Source organism: Natrix helvetica (assembly GCF_964273705.1).
Source record: "Natrix helvetica genome assembly, chromosome: 11".
Taxonomy (NCBI): domain Eukaryota; kingdom Metazoa; phylum Chordata; class Lepidosauria; order Squamata; family Natricidae; genus Natrix; species Natrix helvetica.
In genome coordinates, this window is record NC_138562.1 from 21,587,720 (window position 1) to 21,606,428 (window position 18,709).

The window sequence follows — 18,709 nt, forward strand, 5'->3', positions numbered from 1 at the left end:
TTTTTTTCCCCAACTGTCAATTGCCTTGAAAATCAGATTTATTCCTGCAGCGGAGAAGTAGAGGGGGAGTTGTCTCAGCAGCCCAAAATCCAACAGGGGACGAGAGTTTTAGCCAGGGATTCTCTTGAAGACATTCGTATTTGAGGGCTAGAAGCATCATTTTGGCTTTTCATCCACTGTCCTCTTCTCTTGAGGGGGGGGGAGGTGTATTATCAATAACTTCTTTTCCACTCATGAATATATGACAATCTTTGTGGCAGAGAAATTTCCCCGAGCAAAAGATGAGAGTGCAAAAGTAAGAAAACTCATTTTTACCTTGTGAATGGGAAGGGGGGGAGGCATGTCTTAGAAAGTCTGCAAAGTCCTTTGTTCAGAAAACAATGCGCCCCCCCCCCCCGTCAGTTCAGTGGGTTTCATGTCTCTTTTATTTGGAGATTTACTGCCCTATTTTGTGTGGAATTTGTGCGTGCCGAAGGATGATTGATTTTCATTGAAGTGAGCAGGACTGGTCAGCTAAAGTATGTCGGGTTTTATACCCTTTTTATGACTGCGTCGACTAGGATAGATTCTGTCCATCCTCAGATAGTTCTCTAAGCAGGCCTCGAAAAGCTCTCAGGATGGCTTCCATCCAGAAGCCGCCAATAAATCACAATTTAAACAGTGCAGAGAGGGTGGGATGCTTAAATTACACAGAGGGGAATATTACCTCTGCCTTTAATTGAATTTGGGTGGGTGGGTTGTGTTTTTAGAATCAAATTTAGGGGTTTCCCCCTTCCCCCCCAGTCAAACTAAAGCAGGACCACCTATATTAGCCAAGTGTGGCCCTTGTCTACGGGTGATGTGTTAATTTGTTTATTTCGTGTTTTTGATCTTGCCATGTCCTGCTCAGACACTAGTTGGATTGGGGCAGGTCAGAAAGACTGCAAAACAAACAAGCACAACACACACACACACACACACACACACAGATAGATGCACAGAAATGTTACAAAACAAACAAGCACAACACACACACACCATACGCATGGGGTGACATGATAGCAGTGTTCCAACATCTGCCATGAAGAAGAGGGAGTCAAGCTATTCTCCAAAGCCTCTGAAGGCAGGACAAGAAGCAACGGATGGAAACTAACCAAGGAGAGAAGCAACCTGGAGCTAAGGAGAAAATTCCTGACAGTCAGAACAATGAACCAGTGGAACAACTGGCCTCCAGAAGCTGTGAATGCTCCAACATTTGTTAAGAAGAGATTGGAAAACCCTTTGCCTGAAATACTAGTATAGGTCTCCTGCTTGAGCAGGGGGTTGGACTAGAAATTGGCCACACCCACCCAGTCACATGATCACCTAGCCATGCCCACCCAGCCAGTCCAGCCCCCCAACAGTGTGAGGGACCATGAATCGGCCCCCTGTTCAAGAAGTTTGAGGACCCCTGCCTTGGGTGATACCAAAAGACCCTTCTAGGAAAAGGTGAGAAACAGTCAGCGTGAACTTAAATCAGGAGTCCCCAAACTTTAAGACTTGTGGACTTCAACTCCCAAAATTCTCCACAAGTCTTAAAGTTGCCAAGTTTGAAGACCTCTGGCTTAAGTGGACTCCAGAGGATGGGAGAGGACAGGAAGGCCTGGAGGAACGTTGTCCATGGGGTAGCGATGGGTCGGACACAACTTTGCAACTAACAACAACAACAACAAAGTGCCGTGATCTTGCCTTCTGATCTCGTAACCCATTGTTTTAAAGCTGTGGACACCTGAAACGTTTCTCCTCAGTCCCTAGAGAACCAGTGCTGCATTGCTTGAAAGCCGTGCCTATTTTTAACCGAAAGAAAATGGATTTCAAGAGTTGACTCTCAAGGGTTGAATTCCCCATCCCAGGTATTAGGTTACACGCCCAGGGTGAAGACGATGCAGGATTGGAGTAAGCATTACATCATCATCATCATCATCGCTGCTGCTGCCGCCACCCCCGTTGACCTCCAGGGATGACTGGAAGCATGGTGGAAACCAACTGATGTCACCAAACAAGCAGGTGGATTTTGCCAACTCCACATGAGGGGCAGGATGGAGCCAAGGTAGCACGAAAAACCTATTAGAAGCTGCGTGTGCCTCGTTTGCTTCTGGTTTCCCCACACGGGAGCTTCAAATTTGGCTTCGGGGAGGACCTCTGGAGCCAGTGGATTTGAGCCCTTCCTTTCTAGAAATGCTCCAGAAATGTGTGGCTGTGTACATACTAAGGACAACTTAGCATTATGCTAGGGATTTCCACATAGATCATGAATCTGAAATAAGAGCTGGCTTTATAGAAAGCTTATGGGACAATAAATGTGTTCATTGGGCTGGAATATGTCCTAGGACTCCATAGAGCAGCTTTGATTTGAACCCAGCATTCTGGAGAACCTTCTTTGCTCCTTCCTTCCTTCCTTCCTTCCTTCTTCTTTTCTTCTTGTTCTTCTCCTCTTCCTCCTCCTCCTCTTCCTCCACGTTTTCTCCTCTTCCTCGTCCTTTCTCCTTCTTTTCTCCTCCTCCTCCTCCTCCTCCTTTTCTTCTCTTCTCCTTCTCTTCTTCTTGTTCTTCTCCTCCACCACCACCTTTCTCCTTTTCTCCTCCTCCTTTTCTCCTTCTCCTCTTCTCCTTTTTTCTTCTTGTTCTTCTCCTTCTTTCTCCTTTTCTCCTCCTTTCTTCTTCTTTCCTCCTCCCCCTCTGCTCCCTCTTCTCCTTCTTTTCTTCTTATTCTCCTCTTCCTCCTCCTTTCTCCTTTTCTTCTCCTCCTCCTTCTCCTCCCCCTCCCCAAATGGCCAGATTGTCTGCCAACTCTGTGTACATGTATTGCCTCTCTCTTTTTTTGTTCTAAAAAAATCTTGGCACGTCCAGTGTTGTATATGCAGTTTCTGTTTCTCTCCCTGGAGCAGAACAAAGCTTTCAACAGGCACATCTCCAGAACTTCTGACAGGAAACAGTTTTAAAAGGAGAAGTTGGAATTTGGACAATGTGTTGCGAAGCAGAGGGACAAAATATTTTCCAGTGCCAGAGAGTCTTCCTAGTTTGAATGCCACCAATTTATTTATTTATTAAACCCCGAGTGTGTCCCTTGGCCTCTCAGCTACAACGTGGTATGTCCAAAGAACATGGGAGGCAAAACTTATCTTGGCATGGAGGGAAAGAAACGTTTTAAGGTGAATTGCCGCTGGTGCTTTGATCTTCAGGGACAGCCGGGAGAATGGGAATCATCCTTATTTATATTCCTTTCCTTTCCCCAGCATGGCAGTCGAGCTGAGATGAATAATGCCTTATATTGCATCATTGGACTGTGTTGTTTTTCGATCTTAGCTTAATTGTCACAGGGGGAAGAATTTCCAATAGTTACAACAAATGAAGGAGGATTGCATAACCATTCCAGTCCCTGGCACAGTCTCCGAGAACTTCTACCCTTAAGTTGTAAATAAAGTTTGGGTTGGTGGTAATGAAGATTGTAGGATAATTTTCCTTTGATGCCCATGAATTCTGAGGATTATATAAAGTAAGCTTCAGAACTGCCCTCCAAAAACTACACCTAAGTTTGTGGGGTGCACTTATGGATCGTTGGAGGACCTTCTTCCCATGCCTGTGGGCTCTTGAAGACCATAACAATTAAGCTTCAAAATGTGCTCTCTGAAAGTTACACCCAACATGCTTTGTGACCCTTGGCCTGCGACCAGTCAATCTTCGACAGTAGTTAAAATATGAAGAAGTTGAACAAGCGACTCATCTGAAACCACAATATAATATTGAAGAACACATCTAAAAATTCCCATGGGATCAAATACCAGCAAAGAAGTCCATAGTTTTGGTGAGGGGTAGAAGCACCAAAGACTGGATCACTACTTCCTTTTATTTCTGAAGCATTGGAAGATACTTCCTGACAGAATTTAAAAGAATATTGAATTGTACTTGGCATGATGTCCTCTGGCTTTTTTCCTACCAATAATGCTCCAATGAAGTGAATCCAGGAGCTACCACAGCTTTCATCATAGTCCTCTCACAATTTAATCATTGTACCATAATGACAGATTTGTGTGACTGTATCTCCCCAATCAGGTGACCTTGGGGACCATTGCTTGTGAGGCAAGAGGAAACTGAACCTATTTAGAATGACCTACCCAACAGTATCTCGAGGAGAAAGTCCATACATAGCTGGACTCCATCCCTTAGTGAAGGAGACTGGTGGAAACCCCCGAAATCTGTGTGTGTCCACTTTTTCTAGCTACTCCCCTTCCAGTTTCAACCATCTAGCTTCCAAGCCAGCAGAGACAAAGGAGCTTCTTCAGCATCTGACTGGATGGTGGAGAATGGAAGTATTGATACCCCTTGCAGACAGATGGTCATTTGCAGCCTTTTGGAGGGTCCTTGAGGCCACTTGGAGGTTTCTCTGTGTCCTCAGGGTCACCTGAGTGGTGCAAATGGTTCCTGTAGTCTGCAATTTGTCTTCAGGAAATCCATTCCTACTCCCACTCCATTCCAAGGGTCTTCATCCCAAATTGCATAGCTAAAAGTCTGTAGAGATTCTCAGTCATCCAGGTCACGGTTGTCCCAAAGGTGCTTTTTCAGGAGGCAACTGGACTTCCTGTTTTTTTCTTTTGAGGACGTTCCACTTCTCATCCAAGAAGCTTCTTCAGCTCTCACAGGATAGAGACCCTGAGGACACAGATAAACCTCCAAGTGGCCTCAATGGCCCTGCAAAAAAGATGCAAATGACCAACTGTCTGCAAGGAATATAAGTCCTTCCCTTCCCCACCATCTTGTCAGAGCTGAAGAAGCTGCTTGGTTGAGAAATGAGATGTCTTCAAAGAAAAAAACAGAAAGTCCAGTTGCCTCTTGAAAAAGCACCTCAGTTTTTACCTCCAAACTCACAGTGCCTGGATTCATAAGTGATGTCTTTGGATAACAGTGATCTCCTCCCATTGGTGATGACTCTCTTTCTGGACCACAAATGAAGACTTGCTCACAAATATCAACACATTAATTTCTGCTTCTGGAGTTTCCTCAAACTAAAATCTGTTGAATGTCTTTAAGCAACCTAACTGGGCAATGCCCAGCTCACCTCAGCCTTAGCCAGTAAGGATCAATACAGAGGCAAAGGATGATGGGTGTTGTGGTCTACCAACGTTTGGAAAGTCATAGCAGTTGACCTCTTTTTGGATGAATCTTTTGTGGGAAAGACTGGGGGTTTTGGGGGAGTGTTCTCCTTGCATAGTTCTTTCAGTTCTTCTACCTCCGTTCTTCCTTATTCAATTTATTTAATATTGGAGGGTGTTTCCCTCCCTCCCTCTCTCTCTCCCTCCCTCCCTCTCTCTCTCTCTCTCTCTCTTTGTGGTTGTTGGCCATCAAAAAATTGGAATGGATGTCATGATTTGTTGGCAGTGGTGCCTGGTATGATTTAAGGGAAGAACACTGCAGACGGTGCATGTTTGCCAGAGAAGTTAACCTTGCTTAATAGAAGCTTCCGTCCTCTCTGCCCGATGTGTCACCAAAGCTTGCACGAAGAAAGCTTTGACTTGAGTGAACTCCTTCCATAATTCATAAAGCCAGGGTAGACGTCAAGGAGAGGAGGAATACTGGGGTTGGGTCTAACATTGGAGCCCTCAAAATCTCTCCAGAAGAGGCTGGCTTTCTAAGGATCAGCCTCTAGAAGCCTCCGCTGGTTTTATTCTTGCCTGCAGGAAGATTGGTTGGGCTGTTCTGTTGTGATGAACCCTCTCTTGTCTGCAAGAGGGGAGATCTTCTTTGCCTTTGATCTCTTGGGTTCAGAAAAGCTCAGAGTTGGCCATGTTTCTTTTTCCTGGAGAGTAGAGATTCCCTCAAATTGAACCAAACTCCTAGAGACTCCATGGACCTGTCTGTTTTGTTGCCCTGCCAAGCGGCTCGCCATCTCCGTCCCAGAACTGACCTTGCTTGGTTTCTGGGGAGGGGGATATCATTGAATTCCACTCCTTTTCACCTGTATGTCTTTGTTTGTGTAAAATTTGGGGTCTTTCTATTATTGTTTGTATTTGGGAGAAGGGAATTGCTGCATTTTTGTAAGAGCTGGAGGGCTGTATCCCCTGCCGAAGGGTTAATCTGAAAGGTGGGTTGGGGGAGGGGGGAGGGGGTCCAAATGAATGGAATTGCCCTTTGGGTCTCTCCACCATCCCGTTCTTCTCTCCCTGCTCCTTGCTTCACAGCATAGGCAGATCCTGCAGGCCAAAATGCCTTCTTGCTTCCTTTTAAGCCCTGATGAATTTATTTCAAGCAACGTAGTTCTGGGATGCCCAACTCACCTCAGCCTTAGCTGGGGGTGATCAATATGGAGATAGAGGATGATGGACGTTGTAGTCTTCAACATCTAGAAAGCGCAGTACAAAATGCCACAGGCCACTTGAAAACCCCTGGCAGCTGGTGCCCAAATTCTGCTGGACAGATGGGAGAATGTCGAAGGGAAGGAAGACTATATTTTGATTTGCAAATTGGCCCTTTGCGTTCCTCGCTGTCTCACGGTTCTTCGAGGGGCATTCCCGTGGGAAAACGGGATGGGTTTGCAGAGAAAAGGATGGAGGAACTGCCGGCGAAAAGCTGACCTATAACTTCTCCCCCCCTCTTCCCTCCCCATGGAAGTATAATGAAATATAATCCCGCTTAGCTTCCTAGCCCAGACCTCCCACCTGCTAGAAGGCAGAAGTGGCAGAAGGAGATTTCATGTATCGGTGGAATTTATACAGTGCCTCGTTCCAATAAAACCTCATATACTTAACGGACATCCGTGCGTTTCTAGGGAGTTTCTAGATATTAATCGAATTATCTGATAATGAATAATCAGAAAAATCAGGGTAGCCATGATACGGTAGGCAAGATGATGCTGTTACAGGATTACTGATGTACTTTATTATGTAATTACAACAGGAATCATACAAGCGTGTGATCTCCTATATCGAGGCCACCCTAATTTATTTGATAATTCCTTATACGTTTGTGGCTATGTTGGGCTCTGGGGCTCTGCAATTGGCACAAAAGAAAATAAACTAGAGAAGTGTTTTCAAATCCATTTTTGCCCAACCTGTCATCTACCAAACTCCCAGGACTGGAAAATTGAGAAGAACTTGGTGATATTTGATGAGTTGAAGAAGGACTGCCCTAAATCTAAGAATGGGGGGGGGGGTAATCTTAAAGTCAGGAGAGGGGCACCTTAAAGGTCATTTATCTGAATCTGAGCAAGTACATGGATAACTGAATGCACCGTTTATTCTTATCAATCATTGTCGTGTATCAATCAAAATCAGAATACAGTTGGAAGGGACCTTGGAGGTCTTCTAGTCCAGCCCTCTGCTCAAGCAGGAGACCTATAACATTTCATACAAGTGACTGTCCAGTCTCTTCTTAAAAGCCTCCAGGGATGAAGCACCCACAATGTCTGGTGGCAAGCTGTTCCTCTGGCTAATTGTCCACCCTGTTAGGGAGTTTCTCCTTAATTCCAGATTGCTTCTCTCCTTGATGAATTTACGTCCATTGTTTATCGTCCTACCCTCTGGTGCTTTGGGGAATAATTTGACACCCCATAGTGTGCCATAGTGGTTAAGGCGTGGGGAACCTGGCTCTTTTCCAGACACAACCATGGAAATTCACTGAATGATTTTGCACCAGCTACGCTCAGCCCAATCTGTCTTCTTCGGCATCTTTAAGATATACGGACTTCAACTCCCAGAATTCCCTCGGCTTGCATGCAATCAACCTACCGGTGGACCCATCCTTTCTCATGACAACGTCCAGCTAGAGGGAGCAGAACTGCCTGCTGGTTTTCCAATCAGCTGCAGCCGAAGGAAATAAGAGGCAAGAGGATTGAGCATTGCAGTGTCTCGAGATAACCTTGGTAGTAAAAGTTCATTATCCAGGATTGCACCCAGGAGAACCGAGGTGAATAAACCCACCTTCAAGCCTAAAAGGAAATAAGCTGCTGTTAAGAAAGAAAAAGAGGAAGGAAGGAAGGAGAGAAAGGGGAAGGAAAGGAAGGAAAGAAGGAGAGAGAGAGAGAGGAAGAGAGGGAAGGAAGGAGAGAGGGAGGAAAGAAAGGGAGGAAAAGGAAAGAAAGAGAAAAAGAGAGAAGGAAAGAAAAAAAAGAAAAAAAGACAGATGGAGAAACAATACGACTGACGTTATAACTCAACCAGCAACTACCACTTATTGGTATATCACTCAGTCTGTCACTACATCAGTCTGGAGGTTTGTGGGGAAAATATAAGGAATGGGGTTTCCTTCTAAGTTGCGTGTTGTGAGAGCAGAAGATGAGAAACCAGATTGAAAAGCAAGATTAGATTTCATGGCATCAAGGAGGGAAAACATGGGGGGCAGGAGAAAAGATGGCTGGAACACTTGTTCAAAAGTTTTCTGTACCATCAAAATGGAATCTGTTTACCCAGGCGATTTGAAAAACTGAAACACTGAAAAGTGTTGGAAAGCTGCCTGATTGATTGATTGACTAATTAATTGATTGCTCAAATCCTGTCAATTTAGATTTTTCCTTTTGTAAGTGTGAAAAACAGTCACAAGTAACTTCTGTGCCGTTGTAACTTTGAACGGTCACTAAATGAACTGTTGTAAGTTGAAGGACATGGTGGCTCAGTGGCTAAGACGCTGAGCTTATCAATCAGAAAGGTCAGCAATTCGAATCCCCGGCGCCGCGTAACAAAGTGAGCTCCCATGACTCGTTCCAGCTTCTGCCAACCTACAGTTTGAAAGGACGTTAAAAAATGCAAGTAGAAAAATAGGAACCACCTTTGGTGGGAAGGGAACAGCACTCCCTGCACCTTCAGTCTTTAGTCATGCCTTCCACATGGCCACAGAGACCTCTTCGGTCAGCACTGGCTCTTTGGCTTTGAAACGGAGATGAGCACCGCCCCCTAGAGTCTGGAACAACTAGCACATATGTGTGAGGGGAACCTCTACCTTTAAGTCGAAGGCTATCTGTATTCCAGGATTCCTAGCCCATATGATTGATTGATTATGTGCCATCAAGAAGGTGCCAACTCTTAGAATTTCCCCAGGGGGATCTGTTCCCAACTTAGACCTTCAGGTCTTCTACTGCTTGCCCCCATCCCCATTGGGGTGAAGTCAGTTCACCACCACCGCCAACAAGTTTGGTCAATCTTTTTGTCTTCATTAGGTAAAACATACCTAAGTAAGGTCCCAGCTAACTTGAGAACTGAGGCCTTCAACAGAAGGAAAGCATTTTGCTCAGAGGTTTTGCAAGTCAAAGCTTGCAAATTCTGCCTATTTTTGGGTAGGGAGTTTCATTCTTCCTTCTATTAGAGAATGGAGAAAAAATGTTCCACGGGTTGCCTTTATTTTCCCTAAAGGAATTAGAGTTGTGAAGGATCCTGGTTGCTTCATTTCAGCTAGTAAATCTCTCAAAAGGGGAGAAAAATAACCAAACTAATTTGTTTTCCTTTTTAAAAAAATCAGTCAATAGCCTTTATTATATACTTCCTGCAATCTGGCTTGTCCTTTTAAATGCAAAACCAAATGAGTTTCATTGGAAGCGATGCAACAGAAGCGTTTTTGTGTGCACATAACAAAACACACAGCACACGCATGCACACACATACACACACACACATGTTCCTTAAGCATTGAGGCTGTCTTGGTCACGTGGGAGTCAACTCGCAGCTGTTTCACTTGTTTGTCTCTGCTTTCGGTCAAAAGGAGATGCTGCAGTTCCCACTAGCGGCGAAAATGAAGAAGCTTCCGTTGTTGACTTCCCCGAAAACACAATATTTGAAAACTCCAGAGGATTCTATTTATTTCATTTATTTAGTTTGTCAAACATGTACGAGATGGCAGGTATAAGTATAAACATGGACATGAACAAAGGAAATGAGTACAAATAAACGGGGACAGTGGGACAGGGGTGGAAGGGCAGCTGCTGTGCTTATGCAGGCCCCCTTTATGGCCCTCTTAGGAATGGGGTGGGGTCCACGGTGGACAGTTTGAGGTTGAAGCTGTGGGGCTTTGAGGATGCAACAACGGAGTCAGGTAGAGCATTCCAGGCATTGGACCCTCGGTTGCTGAAGTCGTAATTCCTGCAGTCGAGTTTGCAGCAGTTTACCTTCAGTTTGTATCTATTGTTTGCACATGTATTATTGTGGTTGAAGCTGAAGTAATTGTTGACAGGTAGGACGTTGTAACAGACAGGTTTGTGTACTATGCGTAGGTCAGACCGTAGGGGGCGTAGTTCCAGATTCTCCAAGGCCAAAATTTTGAGCCTGGTGGCGTAAGGGATCCTGTTGTGAGCAGAGGAGTGGAGGACTCTCTTCCTTATTATCCTTATTGGACAATATGATTTTTCATTGGTGCACTGAAACCTGGCCTTTTGGGAGAGGGTTAGGGTGGCCGTCTGTTCCATTCCCAAATCTTCCCAAATTACTCGGCCTGGGGTCTGAAAACCAAACATACACACTCACACCAAATGTCTCCCTTACTTAACAAGGGCGGGGGAGGGGTTACGGACAGGATGCTTTGATTTAACGAAGTACACAAACTTGTCTGCTACAACATCCTACCTGTCAACGACTACTTCAGCTTCAATAATACACGGGCAAACAATAGATACAAACTGAAGGTTAACCTCTCCAAACTCGATTGCAGAAGATACGACTTCAGCAACAGAGGGGCCAACGCCTGGAATGCTCTACCTGACTCCGTTGTTACATCCTCAAAGCCCCACAGCTTCCACCTTAAAACTGTCCACCGTGGACCTCACCCCATTCCTAAGAGGTCCATAAAAGGGGCACGCATAAGCAGTCCAGCGGGCCTTCCATCCCTGTCCTACTGTCCCCATCTATTAGTATTCATTTCTTTCGTTCATGTCCATGTTCATGCTTATACCTGTTACCTTGTACATGTTTGATTGACAAGCTAAATAAATAAAAATAAATATTTCAGAAGTTGTGGTGCGTCAAAACCAAACCAGTGTCACTGACCTTCTTTGGTTTAAAAACTTCCATTAAGCAAAGACCAGGAGGGGAGGGGATTCTCCAACGGTGCTGCAGATGATGCCCTGTCTCTACTCCCCTCTGGCCTTGCTCTCCGTAAACACAGTCCAAAGTTTCCGGGCTGACTTCCTGTTTTCGTCATCTTGGCATGCCCTCGTGGTTAGATGTCCAACAGGAGTCCCCCTGCTTCTGGGTGGCTTATCTCCTGATAACACCATCTCTCAAACAAAGGCTCCAGGCTTTCACGGGCCAAACAAAGGAAGTGTGGTCCAGTTTCAAACAGTCTGGCTATGCAACATGCGCTCCAGTAATAACAAGGGGTCATCCATAATGTAGAAGGCTACAGGAGGCTGGTGAATTCTGAACCAGAAAGCAGTTGATGGGGCCGGTGGCTTCTGTGCTGGCCCATGTTTTGTATCTTGGTGTCCATTCAGACGTTCCGTAGATCTCAGGTCTACTCTCTGGTAAGTCTCAGAGCAGACTCACCAGCCATTCTTTCTTAAGCTGGAGGAATCATGGAGACTTAATCTCCTCTGGTTCTAGACCAGAGGTTCCCAACCTTTTTTGGCCATGCTCCACTTTAGCATCTCTAAAATCCTGACACCTCCATGTTCAGAGAGGACCTGTAATTTTTGTTGTTGTTGAGATTTAGGAAGTAAAACTACATTAGCATTCAGCCATCTTCTTCCTCAGATTGGGGGAAAAGATGCTTTTGGTTGGCTTTCTTCCACAAGAAGAAAAGGTTAGTCACGTTCTCCTGGGTGGTATTTGCTGACCTGGCTTTTGAAGAACAGGATGGACAAAGATTGTGGACAAATCTCTCCTCCTTACTCTGCTATTCTTTCTCAAGTTCTCTGTCTTTCTGGACTTCCTGTGATGAGAGCAGATCTCCAAGGGACCATCAAGGCTGCCAAAGAGGCTGCAAAATGAAGGAAGGATTAGTCATATCAAAACCCAACCTTGTCAGTTACACATCCTTGTCTCTTCTAAAAATAAATTCAGAAATGTCTTCTAAGGAAGCCGGAATATCAATTAGAGAAACAGAAAGTTGTTTTCTGGGAAAAGAGAGTCTTCAAGGAACTCAAGGGTAGATTTTTTTTCAGGGTTGCACACCCCAACAAATGCCTTTGATTTGAAGAGACTAACTGGGCCCTCAAATTCTAATTGTTAACACAACAGAGAAAACGTCCGCGTTCACAAAGCATGAGTATATCTCTATGAAATATAATTTACTTAGCAGCAGAAATCCTGGTCCCAATTGTGGTTGTGGCTACTTGTAGAGCCCCCTGAGTCTGTTCTGAGGTAGCCTACCAAGGTCTCTAGAAGCCATGATGGTCTCCTCTTCTTTCGGTTCAGCAGGGCATTGTAGGAGAAGAGCAAGCAGAGCTGGGGGCGGAGTTAAGTGCGCCACCAGCCTAGAGTCCCTTACATTCCCATAAACAAGGAGCACGGTGGCTCGCACGGTTAGCGTTGAAGGTTAGAAAGCCTGCGTTCAAAACCTGAGAGTTGCCATGGGGCAGGGTTGAGCTCCCGTCCTTCGCTCCTGCCGCGGACATGAAAGGAACCCCGATTTGGGCATTCCCCAGGCAACGGTGATGTCACCGACAACGAGCCACAGTGGCGCAATGGTTAGAATGCAAGCACTGCAGGCGACTTCTGCTGCCTGCCGGCTGCCTGCAATTTGGCAGTTCAAATCTCGCCAGGCTCCAGGTTGACTCAGCCTTCCGAGGTGGGTAAAGTGAGGACCCAGATTGTGGGGGGCAAGAGGCTGGCTCTGTAAACCCCTTAGAGAGGGCTGTAAAAGCACTGGGAAGCGGGATATAAGTCTAAGTACTCTTGCTAATCAACCCAGAAGCAGCTGCTGACAAGGGTGCAATTTGCACAAGTACTTCAGTCCAGCCCTTCCTGAATTCCGTTGCCACTCACCTGGCTAAGGGTTGCATTTTCATGGACCAAAGTCTTGTGTCAAATAGGTTTTCTCTTCTGCAATCTAACGGACGGGCCCGATTCTTTGCGCCTGACTGCCATTCTTTGTCTTCCTTCTCTTCCAGGACCAGGCGCCTGGCATCGGTGCTCGGATGCAGGAGCCAGGAGTCCCTGCCAACTCAGGGTCGGTGCCTGCGCAGGCTCCACCCTTGGTGAATGACTACACCATGAGGAACCAACTCCTAAAGCAGCAAATTATGAGACGGCGGCAACAGCAGCAGCAGCAACAGCAGCAGCAACAGCAGCAGCAGCAGCAGCAGCAGCAACAGCAACAGCAGCTCCAGGTTGGTCTTTTAGCATGCTGGCTGGGGAATTCTGGGAGTTGAAGTCCACCTATCATAAAAGGGGGGAGGTTGGGAAACACAGGTGTCCAGGGGTTGGATTCAGCTGGTTTGCACTGGTCCGGGCGAACTGGATGTTCATTTTGCATCCAGTTCACCAAATTGGTTGTTGCAAGGACCAGCTGGCCCACACCTCCCCTCTCAGGGGTCTCCACAAGGCCTGTTCATCATGCAAGGTAAGTGCGCGTCCCGCGCGGAGGCTCTGGTAGGGTGAAAAGTGGGCCTCCGGGAACTCTGGAAATGGGCCCCGTCTCCAGCTTCCAGTGGGCCTCCGGAGTCCACCCTCCCGGAGGCTCCCAGCAACCAGGCAGAGAACCGGTTGCTAACATTTTTCAATCCCCCCCCCCTGCCAGTGTAGAAGGAGACAGAAGGCAGGTGTTTTAAAGGGGGAAAAAAATTTCCAGGGAAAGTTGGTGAATCCATAGCTGGCAACGGGAAGCAATTATTTTTAACTGCATTTGCATTGCAAAGAAAAGGCACCGGTGGGGGACTCAACTTTTTGTTGTTGTTTTTGTTCCTCCTCCTAGGAAAAGCAAAGGCTGGGCATGATGGGCGTGGCAGCTGAGCAAAGGAGTCCCTTTGTGGGACAACAGATGAGCCAGTTTCCCGGTAAGAAGGAATATTCAACCACAATGTGTTCTTTTTTTTTTTTTTAAGGAAATTGTTATGTACGTTTAATCTGCTGTGGGAGTAGAATAGAGTAGAGTAGATTTAGAGTAGAGTAGAACCTTTATTGTCACTGTACATGATGTATACAAAATTGGCTTTAGCCTCACTGGTGCAATCCATGGCGAAAAATACAAACAACATAAATAGTATAAAGAATAATCCCTGTGCAAGTAATTAGGAAAAAGAAAAGCTAGTCAAACGTTTCCCTGTGTGCGTGGAGTCACTGTGGTTGTGTTTAAGAGTCTGACAACCCAAGGATAGAAACTATTTTTAAGCCTATTTATCCGGCTGGCTCTGCTCGATGTCTCCCGCCCGATGGGAGAAGTGCAAAGAGACACTGAGCAGAGTGTGAATCATCTCCCAGGACCTTCCTTAAAGCAGCGAGACCTGCCGGTGTCACCCAGTTAGAGGTGTTAGAGGGCAGCCAGTGGTTTCTTGTGCCTAATTGATCCCTCTCCGCAGAGCCTTCCTCTTTGCAGCAGTTAGACCAGGGTACCATACTGCCATGCAGTTCGTGAGGACGCTTTCTATCGTGGACCATAGAAATATAAGCATAGTAAAAATATAGGAAAAGACCATAGAATATAAAATATGGAATATAGAAATACAATAGAATAGAAATAGAGAAACAGAATAGAGAAATAGAAAAATATAATACAATACAATAGCAAAGAAATATAGAAAGAGAAGAAAAGGGAAGACAATTCTTTATTGGCTAGCCAATTAAATTTGTGATGCATTTTTAAATGTTCAGTTGACTGAGTCTCATGCGTGATGAATAAAAGAGATGATAATAATAATAATTTTGAAGGCATGGCTGTCCATCTCCTGCTCACTTATTCGCTCAAGGTCTTGCTCGTTTCTTCCCAGCAGTTTCGCAGTCCCTGCCGACCGACTGCAGCCAGACCATGCAATCCCCTGGCTCCACCCACCGCATGATGCCACCTGCCCAAGGGATGCTCCAGAGCACCCTGGCCCCCGGCCTTGGCCCCGCCCCCGTGAACCAGAACAGTGGATCAATGATGATCTCCCATAACCCCAACAAGCAACCCACCATCTTCCCCCCAAATACCGATTTCAACCTCCCACTCCGAGGAAGCCAAAACTCGTTGGCCATGACGTCGGGATGTCAAACCGTTCACAGCCATCCTGCAGCCCGGCCAGGGATGGCTGCACCCAACTTCGCAGCTGGGGCCTTGGTCACCCATTCTTCTGCCCAGCAGCACTTGAGGCAACCCGCCATGGCCAGAATGCCTGCCATCTACTCCAATTCTTCGGCGCCGATGTGGACACCAACCGTCGTCCCCAGAATGCCCAGCCAAAATCCGATGGAGGCCACCATGCACCAGTTCCCGAACAATCCCGTCTTCTCCAAACAGAACATCAGGTCAAGCATCCCCAGCCAACCGTTTTCTCACCAAGCCGGGCCTCCACCCAACCAGATCGTCCCCGGGATGCAGGCCAGACAGATGCAAAAAATGAACCTTGGACCTTCTAACCAAAGCTTAATCCCTCCAAATAATCAGAACCTGAGGCATGGTTTGACCAGAGGACCCTTGCCAGCTGCCATGAATGTTATGAAATCCATGCCCCAAGGGGCCTCGGGGTTCAACCAGCTCAACGCTGGTCCAGCTGTTGGGCCACCCAGTTATCCAGGCTCAGCTGGGCAGTCCTCCATAACGTTCAACAGAATGAACGCTCCTTTGGAGTTGTCGCCACAATACGACTTTGTACCGCAACAGAGCAATGCCATGTTGCCCGGGACGTGCAGCGAAGCTGACTTGATCGACTGTTTGATGAAGAACAGCGGTGGCACGGATGAGGACTGGCTAAATAATTTGACATTGATAGATGATATTTTGGGGCAACACGTTCAGAGCGCTGGGCATGTCTGACTCTTGAGAGGAATGGAAGGAAGTGTAAATAATTTTGCAGGATCTGGAAAGGAATCTAAGCAATGACAAAAACATACTTTAAATCTTCTTTTTTCCGAATCGAAAGAAAAAAAGGACATCCCCTTTGCTTAATTGCCCTTCGGGTGTTCTTTTCTTTTCTTTTTTTTCAAGCAGCTATGTACATATTTGAATATTTTGTAAATTATGTTTTCCTAAACATTAAATATGGAAGTATTTATACTTCTTTGCTGGACGCTGTAAATACCTTATAGACTACTTTTTTTCTTATATTATAGGAATTACACTTTGTTCTAAATATGCAAATATTATTGTTAGTTCCAGTAATACTGTGTATTACAGCATCAAATATTTTATGTTTTTGACATAACGTATGAATGAGCGTTGCCCTGGAAAACAGAATAAACCGAAAGAAAAATTTGCAGCGATTCTTACTTCCCTCTTTCTCCTAGTGCAAGTTGGATAAATCCCCATTTTCCATTGGCTGCCCAAATAGCTCCATGGGACAAGCTCCTACACAAAATGGGAAAATGTTGGGGGTTTTTTTCCCCATCGGGGGTAGGTGGGTTTCTTCACGCAGTGAGTATCTTCTCACGGCACGATCTTAAGGGAGGACAGGCCAAATTTGGGGTGGGGTGTTACGTGCATTGGAAAGCCAGTCCTTTGAATCTGATGTAGTCTGTGTAAAAAAAAAGAACCTGTTGTGAACATTCTCCTTAAAAACCTAATTCCTCCAAACTAGCCGATCCTGGAAATTGTAAAAAAAAAAAGAAAGTAAAAGCAATTTCCCAAAAAGCAATTTTCTGAGGTTGTCCCGTTCATTGCTTTCTTCTAGCTCTTTCTGTTTCTCTTTCTGTTATTTGTATACCTCCTGTGGATATATAGGCGTACACAATTTTTGTTTTAATTTTCTAACAATTCCTGTGTTGTGCTACCTCTAACTAAAGACACCAGTGCTTTGTAGTTTCCCCTTTAATTACTTCGATTTTTAAAAAATTCTTTAAGAAAAGAAGCCATTGAAATATTAGTCCTTCCGAGTGATGCCTCTGTAGGTGTGAACAACAAACCCCACGGATAAGATCAAAGGAAGGTGCAAAGCAGAGAGTAGCTACTTCCTTCCCAAACGTTCAATCGGCAAGACCGCCCCCCAATGATAGTACAGGAGTCCTCGGCAGACGACCGCAATCTGTCCGTGATAATCGTATGATGGTCGTAAAACCATCTTTGCAAGCCTTAATTTGCGGCAGGCATTAAGAAAAATGTCGCAAAGTAGCAGCCGCGGTCACTAAGCGAATGACACGACCTTTAAGCCAACCAATGTTTCTTAATTGGGGTGGCCTTGCTGAAAACCAGACAGGCAAACCGTCATCAAATGTGACTGTGGGGCCCTTTTAATAAGCCATAGTTGTGGCTGTGTTGCTGAGCACCAGATCGGTCGTGTGGCTGCAGAGGGAGCTGCGATCGTCAGACCTTTGAATCCTATTCCCCCGATTTTTGGATCACTGGTAACTTTGAATGGTCGCTAAGTGAGTGGTCATAAGTCAAGGACTCCCAACAACCAAGACATGGCGATGTGGCAACGCAAAGCTGACCCTGGAGAAGTCAAGTGTCGGTCTTGAGAACGTATTAGAATGCCACGGCTGGCTTTGCAAAATTATGTATGCCAGGATGCCCAGCTCTAAAAAGAATGGTCTCTCTCATTCGCCCACATCAATCATGTATATTTGTAGCATACAAATTCTTGACTCCAAATTATTATTGTTATTATTTTGTATTCTGTTTTAAATATACGGATTTCCCCCTCTCCCACCCCAATTCCCCGGGATAAATATGTCGATTAAAAACACAACATAACTTTGTATGTTTTTTTCTGTCATGTATATTTAAAGAGTCTGTTTATCAAAGAAATCCAGTGTACTGTACACTTCTTCAAAAAAAAATGTTCCTACTTTGTGTAACCATATTTTAATAGCCACAACCTCCTCCTCCATTTGTAAAATTAACATTCATGTCAGACACACCAAACTGTTTTTTCCTTCATACCATAATAAACTGCCAGGGAAAAAATTGCAGTCACTGAATGTTTCGGTTATTTGTTTTGTAAAAACTGCTTTTTAAAGGGAGAGAGAGGGGATGGGGGTGGGGAATAGATAGATAGATAGATAGATGATAGATAGATAGATAGATAGATAGATAGATAGATAGATAGATAGATGATAGATAGATAGATAGATAGATAGATAGATAGATAGATGATAGATAGATGAGAGAGAGAGAGAGAGAGAGAGAGAGAGAGAGAGAGAGAGAGAGAGAGAGAGAGAGAGAGAGAGAGAGAGAGAGAGAGATGAAACTCAACTTGAACAAATGCTGACCATCTATTCTCTGAAGAAGAAGATCCAATCTGCTATGGAAGATTTTAAAACCATTCTACCACATTGGGCATATGTTTAAGAAGCACTATTAGAGCTGCTAATCAGCTTCACAAAATGTCCATAGCTCTTCCAGCATAAGGCCTGCTTTGGCATCCTAAAGACCAACATAATTGCAACACAAATCATCATGAGCGTTTGATTGGATGCAGTCAGTTTTATTTCAAGAGCCACCCGCAAGAGAAAGCAGGTAAAGAGGGAAGCAAGGGCAAATAAAATTAAAGAGATGCAGGCATGGATAATTACCTATAGATCGTGGCCATTCACCCAATGATGTTATATGCTCAGACATTCTTTAACTAAGGACCTGATTTGCATATACCAGCCAGAGTCACACTTCCAGCAATGCACCTCTCACTTTAATTATAACTTAATAAGTAA

The 18,709-nt window shown here is 45.2% G+C and overlaps 1 protein-coding gene across 2 annotated transcripts in view; it reads left to right on the plus strand.

Moving 5' to 3' along the window:
- MAMLD1 (mastermind like domain containing 1) overlaps positions 1-17,968 on the plus strand; it is a 35,038-nt gene extending 17,070 nt beyond the window's left edge. Inside the window, exons 3-5 of one of the 2 annotated variants that reach the window (XM_081963780.1) lie at positions 13,042-13,260; positions 13,845-13,926; positions 14,860-17,968. In XM_081963780.1, coding sequence (XP_081819906.1) covers positions 13,042-13,260; positions 13,845-13,926; positions 14,860-15,881 — 1,323 coding nt within the window. In that variant the 3' untranslated portion in view covers positions 15,882-17,968. Of the gene's footprint in view, positions 1-13,041; positions 13,261-13,844; positions 13,927-14,856 lie in introns of both variants that reach the window. The other variant, XM_081963779.1, reaches the window with a different exon arrangement.
- Positions 17,969-18,709: the final 741 nt, after the last annotated feature.